The sequence below is a fragment of the Macaca mulatta genome, chromosome 15 (genome assembly GCF_049350105.2).
Source record: "Macaca mulatta isolate MMU2019108-1 chromosome 15, T2T-MMU8v2.0, whole genome shotgun sequence".
Lineage (NCBI taxonomy): Eukaryota > Metazoa > Chordata > Mammalia > Primates > Cercopithecidae > Macaca > Macaca mulatta.
In genome coordinates, this window is record NC_133420.1 from 22899276 (window position 1) to 22910276 (window position 11001).

Below are 11001 nucleotides of genomic sequence, written 5' to 3' on the forward strand. Positions count from 1 at the left end.
CCTAACCTTTAACAGAATGCAAGCTGCAGTTACACGTGCTGAAAAGGAAAGAAAAGCATTTTTGCCCTTCAGAGAGGCTCTGTTATTGGTTATGGGAAACAAAATTATCCCTTCTATCTATTTGCTGATTGCTCCCCATTCCTGACGTTTAGTTCTTTAAAGAAAACTTGTCCAGGCAGCAGTGATTCTGCAGCACAGCCAACCCAGCATCAGGAAACGTGACCAGGCACATCGGAGGCCCCACCCTCAAAAGATTCCAAGTGCAATCCCACAAACTGAAGACTTCTAAAGCCTAGATCAATTATTAAATGTTTGGCACTTTATTAAATAAGCTCCAAAATTAATTACATACAAATCAAAGGAGTAAGAAACAATAAATAGTTCATTCAGCAAACACCTCTCTGCAGCAGCCAGCAGCTCTGAGGCCAAGGCTGGCGTCCTGTGGCAGAGGGCCTGTGGATTGCCATGCTCGCTCCTAGGGGTGACTCAACAGGGGCACAGGTCTACTCCTCCCACGTCGGGTTTCCGGAACAACTGAACTCTCATTCATTACCATCCCATTCATTACCATTTTTTTACATATATGAAACACACCGCAATGTATATACTAATAAGCCAAGAGCTTTATTGATGCAGCAGGCACTTTACAATGAGCCCAAGAGTGTCCACCTTCTCTGGGAAGACGGGATGTCTGTACAAACTCTTGGGTTTTTTTCCACTTCAAAAACACAAGCTCTCCCGTTTACCACAGCCCTTGGATCTGCACCTGCCCAAACCATCCCTCCCCCAGTGCACACAGGTGCACCTGACCAACGCCAGCTGCCACCCTGGTAGATCGTCAAAATGTCAGTTCTGCAGTACTCGGAGACAAAGGCATAGACTATCAGATCCTAAACAGGATTTAGGAAATAGACGATTTTTCCCTCCACCTTGAAAATAAAATACATTTCAGCAGATACATGTCCTGAAATAGTTTACTTGGGAGTTCCTAGGAAGATGGTCCATTGTCAATCCCTTCTTCACCAGCCTGGGCATCCAGAATTCTTCTCAAGGTAACATGAGTCTTTTTATTTTTTTTTTAAACAGTCTTTCTTGCTGTAAGAACTCTTATAATGGAGCCTAGTCCTCCTACTGCTAAGGCCTGTGGGGGCAGGAAAAGAAAACGTGTCAGATGAGACCTGGCTGGCCAAGGGGAGCCTGGCTTGCCAGAGACAGGGGGGACGTTCCCTGACCTAGATCCATCACAGATCCCTTGAAAGAGGATCCCTGAGACAGAGCACATTCTAGGGAAGGAGCCCTGGCCTGGAGCCGTGGGGTCCTGAGAGCTGCTGGCTCTCAAGCAGAACTGGCTTGAGAACGCTGTCACCAAGCACACAAAGCAGAGCCCCTCGAGTTTCCCTTTTGAGACAGGGTGTCACTCTGTCGCCCAGATCACAGCTCACTGCACAGCCTTGATGTCCTGGGCTCAAGCGATCCTCCTGAGTACCTGGGACCACAGGTGTGTACCACCATGCCCAGCTATTTTATTTTATTTTTTTTGAGATGGAGTTTTGCTTTTGTTGCCCAGGCTAGAGTGCAATGGCAAGATCTCAGCTCACTGCAACCCCGCCTCCCCGGTTCAAGCAATTCTCCTGCCTCAGCCTCCCAAGTAGCTGGGATTACAGGCGCCCACCACCACCCCCAGCTAATTTTTGTATTTTTAGTAGAGACGGGGTTTCACCATGTTGCCCAGGCTGGTCTCGAACTACTGACCTCAGGTCATCTACCTGCCTCCACTTCCCAAAGTGTTGGGATTACAGGCGTGAGCCACCGCACCCCGCCTAATTTGTTTTTTTGTAGAGATGGGGTCTCACTACATTGCCTGGGCTGGTCTCAAACTCCTGGGCTCCAGCGATCCTCCTGCCTCAGCCTCCCAAAGTGCTGAGTTTACAGATGCACACAAGCCCACTGAGTGCCGCCTGCTGAGGTGGCTGGCAGGCACCAAGCTGCCTTAAAGGGACGAGAGGGCCTGGCCTTCCCATCATACAGAGGACTTGTTCACTTCCTTCTGAGCTCCAGGAGAGTGGAGGCCAAGGAGGCACAGCACACCCACCAGCAGACCTAAGGCCACAACCACAGCCCAGCACCAACACCGCCTTAAGGACTGGCCCACTGTAAAACCCCTCTCTTCCAACTCAACACTGAGCCTCTGAGGAAGGCAGGCACGTTAGTAACTGCCTGGTCTGCTTTAATGGTGGGCGTGCTTACTGTGGCACTAGGGGTGTGTGGGGGAAGGTGTGGGAGGCAGCCCCAGTGGTACAGGCAGGACACAGGCTGCCAAAGGCCTTGCTCTCACACAGACCCAAGCGAAGGGCACACACAGCTCTTTCTGCTTCACCTGGATGAAGGCCATATTAAGCGAGGTCAAGGTTTCTGCCCACTGCTCACTCTGGCCTGGTAAGGCTGAGGCCAGGGCAGGAGGAAGCCCTTAGAGCTGGCTGGAGGACTTATTTCTAAGAACCCCCGAGAGCTGCCTCCACCACTGCAAAGTATCACGAAGCCCCAACCAACTAGCAAGCCCCCTTCCTACCTAGACTCCCCGACCACCTTACCATGCCGTGTTATCTGCCCACATGTCCTGTACCAAGGGCACCCTGTCCTGCCTGGCACAAATCGGCAGCTAAAAGCAAAAAAGTAACTGTGATGACCAGAAACAGCAAGTCCCTACCAGGAGCTTCCTTGGGAGAGGGAAGTGACCAGATATTCCAGATTGGGGCTCGTCCTCTGACCCCACACGCCTAGCAGACCGACCTACGTTTGTTCTGGAAAATCCGGCCTGCTGATTGAACACTGGGGCAAGCCAGGTGGCTCACTGGGGTGCATGGCAGCGTTCACATACCTTTTCGTGCCACTGGAGTAACACTGCACTGCTATTTTCTGTGGGCTTCTCAAAGCCTTTATAAATGTACTTCATTAACAAGTCAACACCGTTTCTGTCCAGTGACTGCACAGCCTGCTCAATCTCGCTGCTCTTGAAGTTTGTGAGCACTTTCAGCACCACGCCCTGGGCTCGCTCCTGCAGACGAAAAAGAGCAAGTGAGGCCCAGAGCTGTGCAGGCCGCCATGCCCCACACCAAAGCAAGGACACAGGTTTCCAGAAACACCACGCAGTTTCTAATTCGTCCAGGATGGTTAAAATAAGCAAGCTAGAAGGTCTTTTGTGTATTTAAATTTCAAAGTATCTTTTATTTATGCCAACAAGTTATTCTACTTATTTTGGGGGGAATAAGTAGTTTACTAAGACAAGTATCAACTCTGAGAGAGAGAGAAAAAATAAAAACGAGGGAAAAAGAGAGGGAGAGAGGGGCAGGGTCTCGCTCTGTTGCCTAGGCTGGAGTGCAGTGGTGCAAGCTCAGCTCACTGCAGCCTCTCCCAGGCTCAAGCAATCCTCCCACCTCAGTTAGGGCTACAGGCACATACCACCATGCCCAGCTAATTATTATTTTTTTTAATTTTTAATACTGACAAAGTCTCGCTATGTTGCCCAGGCTGGTCTCAAACTCCTGAGCTCAAGTGATCCTTCCATCTACCAAAGTGCTGGGATTACAGGCATAAACCACGGCACCCAGCCCATCACTATTTTAGATGATACCAATAAGGCCTTATTATACTCCACAATGGTGGTGGACTATCAAAAAAATCAAACCAAGTTGACTTGGCTCCAGCATCCCTCTTGTATTCACACTCAGAAGGGTGGGGCCGTTTCCCAGAACTCTGTGAAGGTGCAGCCATCGGTGACATCAAGATGCTGTCACAGCTGCTAGAATTCCGGCTGCAGGGAGACCCCTTTCCCTGAACCAAATTTTAGCCTTGGTGATGCAGTAAGCACAATTTAGTTTTTAGAAGGTAGGAAAGCATACAGGTACTTAAAATCCTTGGGCAGACAAAGCCTATTCAGGCTGTAGGAGCATAAGCACCACAGGTGAGCGAATTCATGCATTTTCCTCATCAGCCAGGGCCAGGCTGACTTCTCAGCCTACGAGGCCGCGAGCGGGAGTGAAGGCTTCCGTGGGGAGTTTCTCGTATAAACACTGACAGCTTTGATGTCAGAGAAGCCTCACCACCTAGGGAGTGCCAGGAGGCTCCCGTGGAAGCACTGCCCAGTGCCAGCTCACTCCCTCTGATGCGGATGAAACGGACGCCGCCCAGAGCCCCGAGGAGCTCACACTCCCACTGGCCAGACACCCACAGCCCTGGTCCCAACAGCACCCAGCAGAGCCGCAGCGCCACCCCTTTACCTTCACAGCTTGATTCTTGGTGTTGACGGGTGAGTTCCGCAAGGCTGCATGGAATGCCCGAAGCATGTCCCCTGTGCATCACCACCAGTTAAGGATGGCTAGGCTCAAGCATGTCCACGCTGTCATTAACAAGCTCACTTCAGAAACAGCTCAGGGAACAGTCAGATGGGATCTCATCCATACCACCCACCTTCCACGGCTTCCAGGTGGGCAGAGACTGTTTACCGCCCACACGGGGAGGGTGCAGGGCACCTCTGCCAACCATGCAAACCCTCCTTCTTCCTCCCTCTCTACCTTCCCCATCAAAGCAACTGCCCTTGAGGGGTAACTTGCTGTAAAACTGGACTGCGCTCACTTGCACCTGCTTGGTGCTGGGCACTGTATCTCCCCTGCTGGATCCTCACAGCACCCGCACATGTGAACTGGAGGCCGTTCTCATCATCTCACTCTAAAAAGGGGGAAATGTAGGTACAAAGGGAGATCTCCCAGTTCTTCATCAATGCTCTTCATCAATTAAACTATTAAGGAAATTTAGATGTGCTAGAACTTCTAAGACCTATTGGGATCAATGAGGTCCCAACTGTTACCTGGAAAGAGTTTATCAATCTAACAGAAGCTTTTGTCAACAATGAGCCAGTCTCCACCGTTACCCCCCCAACTTCAGTTGCAATCCTGACAACACATTCTTTGCTGAGTTCTGAATACCCAGCATGCAAAAGAAAATTACAATCTGGGTTAGGTCCCCAAAGGTGACACCTATTTTAAACTGAATTACATCAGCCAACTTTCATTTCCTCGTGTGAAACACTGGCTTCAGCCAAAAAGCTTCAAAAATAGAACAAGGAATGGCTTCTGCCCAATCGGGTCTCTACTCCTCTTCACGCAGTGATACCCACGTGCAGACAGGAAGGGCCTTCGGAGCAGAGCTGAATCTCCTGGCTTCCCCAGTGTGAGCTCCATCTTGAGTGAGCTGGGTCTGCGCCACCAGGCGAGCCACTCCCAGCCCTGGTTCCCCAGCTCCCTGCTTGGCTCTGATCCACCTTCCACACTCAAGAGGCAGCCCAGTCCCTCTGTCTTTCAGCTCTGGAGTTTCTTTTCCCCCATCCAAACAAGGCCAGCCTGATATCAGCCACTGATAACCGCTACCTTTTTAACTCTTCCTTTTTTTTTTTTTTTTTTTTTTTTTGAGATGGAGTCTCGCTCTGTCGCCCAGGCTGGAGTGCAGTGGTGCCATCTCGGCTCACTGCAAGCTCTGCCTCCCGGGTTCATGCCATTCTCCTACTTCAGCCTCCCAAGTAGCTGGGACTACAGGCACCCACCACCACACCTAATTTTTTTTTTTGTATTTTTAGTAGAGACGGGGTTTCACTGTGTTAGGCAAAATGGTCTCGATCTCCTGACCTCGTGATCCGCCAGCCTCGGCCTCACAAAGTGCTGGGATTACAGGTGTGAGCACCGTGCCCGGACCTTGTAACTCTTTTCTAAGGTGGTGTCCCCAAAGCAATAAGCAGGATCCCATAGGCTGAACAGAAAACATAGGCTCACTTGCTCTTCATATAAACCTGGCACAATTAACAAATGGAATCATTCAAATGATGGTTGGGGAAGGGCAGGGATAAAACTAGTCCGCGGGGGCAAAAAGCCCCTGCTGTGGCGTTACCTCAGCACCACGTGTCCAGCAATCACTCGGTCCATTGATGGGTGAGGGCCTTCAGCAGCTGGGTGATGTGGGGTGCAGGGAGGGCCTCCCTGAAATCACCTATCATTCATGAAGCCGGCTGTCACACTTGGCTGGCTTTAGACCTTTTCAGAGAATAGGCTGTGGTGCTGGGGGAACCCTGCCCAGCCCTTGATCTCTAGATCTTCCTCAATCACGGCACAACTGACACTGTGGACCCACGATTCTCTGACGTGGGATCTCAGCTGTGGGTCATAGGCCTCTGCCCACTGGATTCCAGTGGCATCCCCAAGCTGTAACTATCAAAATGTTTCTAATTTCCTGAGGTGGAGAGGAGGGGTGCAAAATCGCTCAAAACCACTGCTCTGGCCAGAGCCCTGATCCAGAAGTCTAGAAGCTGCTTCACTGAGGGGAAAGGAACTCATACTTTTAAATCGCCACAAGGTCTCGGATCCTGTGCCTGGTGCTTTCACATGCCATCTCATTCCAAAAATCCCAGTAACAACAATCATTATCTCATTTGAAAGGCAATGGAATTGAGGCTCAGAGAACGGAAATTACCTGCACAGGGTCACAAAACTAAGCTGTCTAGATGGCCCTGGCACCCAAGCTCCTCCCACAATCCCGTGCTGCCGCTCTAGCTGCAGACCTGAGCAGACACTTGCTGTGTGCCCCGTGATGCTGATGTTAGCCCATGAGGCTCCCACAGAACCTAGGAAGCCAGCACGGCTGTCTGCCACGTCACAGAGGAGAATGCTGAGTTGTGAAAGGGTATGTGACCTATCCGAGGTCAGAGCCAGAGCATGATGGCGCGCGGTGTGCGAAGATGCACAGCCGAGTTCCTTCTACCCCATCTGCGTGATCTCCCGCCACACACACTTCCCTATATAGCCCCAGGACAGGGTTCCTCTCTGCCCTCCCCAACCCCAATCCCTCTATCCCTCTCCCTGCTCCCCTGTCCTCAATGGTCTAAGTCCAATTCTTGGCACATGATAGAGACCCAATAAATATCAGTTCCATTCTCCTCCCTACCTGGGTCCGGTATTTGCCAGGGTTTCAGTTCTCTTTATCCGCTAACCTCCCTTTCCCCAACCCCAGGTGGAACACTCTCCATGGTAACAAGGTTTCTGCCGCTGCCATGAATGGAGAAACGACCATCCCCGGGATGTGCTAAACCCAGGCCTCTAAGCAGCCTCAAGGAACCTGTCACCAGGCAGGGGAATCCCAAGACATGACCTTCAACAAGGCTCTGCACCCAGACCAAGGCAGCAGCTGACAGGCCTGACCTCCTCATCTGTTCAATGAGGGTCCTGGGCCAAAGGCCTGACCTTGGAGCCCCCTTCAGCACTGACTCTCCATAAGCCAGGCCCTGCACCTGACTACAACCAACCTTCCCTCCTGGGGACCCTTCCCTTGACCCCATTTCATAACTAGGGTGGACTGGGAGATCCTGATGGGGCAGGAATGACAAGCTTGAATCTCCACTTCCGAAAACACATTCCTGTTCAAACCAAGTCTGAAGGTTTTCGTTTTAAAGGCACACTGAGGAGCACTGCCGGGCTCCCCCTAAAGCAGCAGGCCCCACTTTCCAAGCTGAGTCAACTGGTTCAACACCGAGAACCTGATTTATGTACAGCATGGGCCTCCAACCCTGCCCCCGCCCGTGCGGGGGGAGGGGACAGGCTTCCTGGAACACCATTTGAATAAAGAAAAATCCTTCCGGTGAGAATAAGTCAGTTTCCTGCGCTCATACTGCTAAAGGACCAAGCAAGGCTGTGACAATCACCTCTATTTTTAATCTTTTCTAAATGCTGTTTTCTGTGGCCACAAGAACAGTCATTTCCAGGCGTGGGGCTCTACTTTCACACTTCACTTCAAGGTGTCTGGTTTTTCTTAGCTCTGAACTACTAGTTCTTTCCGCTGCTTCCTGCACCAGAAGGGTACTGGGGGGAGCCAAGACTCACTTGCTGAGCGTAGCTGAGACCACCAAGGTGACCAGAGGAACCACAGGGTTTCCCTTTCTCAGCATTAAGCGGGAGGGTTAGACTGACTGGGGGAGGGGAGGCACAACCTTAGACCCCAGGGCTGAAATAGGGCGGCCGCCTCCACTCCCTCCTGGGTCCTGTCTTCCCCACAGCGGTCCACCCACCTATCTTCACGCCCTGCGGCAATCTGGCCCCGGAAGACCGCGCCCCAGCCTCACCGATCACTCGGTTACTCAGATACGGCTCACCTCCGCCCTGCCGCCGACCCAGCCCCGCCATAGGCCCGATTTCCTGCAAGGGAGGGACGGAGTGCTGGGGCCCCCAGAAAGGGACAGCGTGAGGGGACGAGGAGGCAAGAGGGGAAGAGAGCCCGGGGCGCGGGACCTGCGGGGCTACCGAGGGAGCCCGTCCACCGGGTCCAAGGGCCTGCGGGGCTGCGCTGCACAAGAAGGGGCCAGGGCTGGGGAGGAAGGACCCAGGGAGACCAGGACTCAGGGGAGCACGGCCCAGGGGAGTCAGGTCGGCAGGGAGTTGAAGGCTGACCTGAGGGGGCCGGGGGTCGGAGACAGCAGAGGCCCGCCCGAAGGGGCCCGAGAAGGTGGGAAGGCCGCGCGCAGGCCCGGACGCCGCGTCAGGAAAGGATATTGCCGCAGGAGCCCGTCCACCTCGCTCGGGTCCGGGCCTGGCTCCGCCGCCGCCGCCGCCGCCTCCTCCTGCTCGTCCACAAATTTGTTCTCATCAAATTCGTCGATGTCCACCCGGCGGAAGCGCGAGGACAGCGTGTTCCGGGCCATGGCGGGAGCTCGGCGCCCGCTCAGCCGGCTCCACTCGCGGCCCGACCTCAGCTCTGCTCCACTCGCACCGGCTCCGGCTCGGGGGCGGGAAGCGGCCACCGGGCTGCTCCCAGCACCTCCTCCACCGCCTCCGCGCGCAGCCGCCGCCGCCCGCCCACTTCCGGCACACGCCGGATCCGGAAGCGTCATCGGGGCGGGGCGGAACCTGTCCCGTGGAGTGCGCTATGGGGTTTCCGCGGCCTCTCCGACCTCAGTCTCTCTTCCGCGGAGCCTCTGTCTTACCACTGAGGAGTGGCCGCCCGGTATCCTTGCAGGCCCCGCATAGTGTGTGCCGTAATCGCGCTGGTGATCCGGCTTTCCCGCGCCTCCGAAGAACCCCTGGCCTCAGCGGGGCCCGGCGCGGGCTTCCGGGGTGATCCTTGCCTGTACGGGGGAAGACTGGGCGCCCGGGAGAAGGCTCGGGGCTCTACTTCTCGGGTGCTGGGCAGGCTTCTTGGAGAAGAAACCTTCGAGCTGATGACTGAGGGATGAGTAGGAGTTCCTGTGCCCGGGGAGTGACGCGGGAGGGGTCTGTGTCTTGGAATCTTGAACGCCGCCACACTTAGCACGAGGAGGTCTCCTTTACACAGAGGTGACCCTGTTAAAGGAGTGGGAGGCTTTAAAGACGTTTAGTGCGATCAGAGGGCTGACAAGGCGTTGAAGACATTGTGACTCGAGGGATTTTGCGGCCCCACGTGTGTAGCAGTCACCTTGACCAGGCAGTTGGGGCCCCAGGAGAGGGAGATGGCCCTGTGGCCACCGTCCTGGCAGGAGAGGCCTGGCTTGAGAGGCACATCTTGATAGAAACCAAATTCTCAGAATCTGAGATGCGGGAAAGCGGGTTAGGGAAGTCAAGGACGACTCTGAGGTGTCAGATTTGGTGCCTGGGCTGTTACCCCAGGGGTTCTGTTAATTGATCTTAGCCTTAGGGTAAGTAAAATGGGTCTTTTATATAATACTATGAAAACTGTTTTCATCTAATAGTACCCTTGTTAATAAAAGTTGGAATGTGATTCATTTTTACTGCTTCGAATACTTCTCATTGAACTGTGTCTAAAGATCAAAAAACTATTGCCAGACTATGATGCAACCTAATCTTCCGTGGTAACCAGGATACAGACTCCCATAGTGGGAAACTGGCGCTAAAGAAAAGTCTCCGCCTGTAATCCCAGCACTGCGGGAGCCGAGGCGAGCGGATCACCTGAGGTCAGAAGTTTAAGATCAACCTGAGCAAAATGCTGAAACCCCGTCTCTACTAAAAATACAAAATTAGCCGGGTGTGGTGGCGCAGGCCTGTAATCCCAGCTACTCGAGAGGCTGAGGCAGGAGAATCGCTTGAAACTGGGAGGTGGAGGTTGCAGGGAGCCGAGATCGCGCCATTGCACTCCAGCCTGAGCGACAAGAGCAAAACTCGGTCTCAAAAAAAAAAAAAACAGTCTCAGGGGTCCTGGAAACACGAAAAGCCCACCTGCAATACAGTTCCATATCTGGGAAAAAGTCTTTGTGATTCAGGCCTGCCACGAGACAGCAGAAATTCATATCCCCAAAACATCCGAGTCAGAAGGAACTTGAACCCAGAAGTGCCCATTTTACCAATAAAGAAGCAGCCCCCAAAGAAACTGGTAAATGGAATAATGTCCCTGCTCATGGTCATGGACTTTCATTCCACCCAGGGAGACAGCATTTAAAAATTCGTATTATACTATGTCAGGGCTGACAGTGTTGAGGGGGGAAAAAAATCATGCGGTACCTGAGTGTGCCTTAGATAAAGTGATCAAAGGAGGTGTCCTGGCCGGGTGCAGTGGCTCACACCTGTAATCCCAGCACTTTGGGAGGCTGAGGTGGGCGGATCACTTGAAATCAGAAGTTCAAGACCAGCCCGGCCAACATGGCGAAACCCCCGTCTCTACTGAAAATACAAAAATTAACCAGGCAAGATGGTGTGCACCTGTAGTCCCAGCTACTCGGGAGGCTGAAACAGGAGAATCTCCTAAACCCAGGAGACAGAGGTTGCAGTGATTGGAGATTGCACCACTGCACTCCAGCCTGGGCGACGGAACAGGACTCTGTCTCAAAAAAGAAAAAAAAAAGACCGGGCGCAGTGGCTCAGGCCTGTAATCCCAGCACTTTGGGAGGCCGAGGCTGGCAGATCACCTGAGGTCGGGATTCGAGACAGCCTGGCCAACATGGTGAAACCCTGTCTCTACAAAAACACAGAAATTAGCTGG

At 53.1% G+C, this 11001-nt stretch overlaps 1 protein-coding gene across 1 annotated transcript; it reads right to left on the minus strand.

Moving 5' to 3' along the window:
- Window positions 1-297: 297 nt before the first annotated feature.
- On the minus strand, window positions 298-8820 carry ARPC5L (actin related protein 2/3 complex subunit 5 like). Its single transcript, XM_077968053.1, has 4 exons — window positions 8585-8820; window positions 4278-4349; window positions 2879-3055; window positions 298-1141 (listed from the first exon to the last, which is right to left on the minus strand). The coding sequence occupies exons 1-4, from the start codon at window positions 8732-8734 to the stop codon at window positions 1079-1081; spliced, it is 462 nt and encodes a 153-aa protein (XP_077824179.1). The 5' UTR covers window positions 8735-8820; the 3' UTR covers window positions 298-1078.
- Window positions 8821-11001: the final 2181 nt, after the last annotated feature.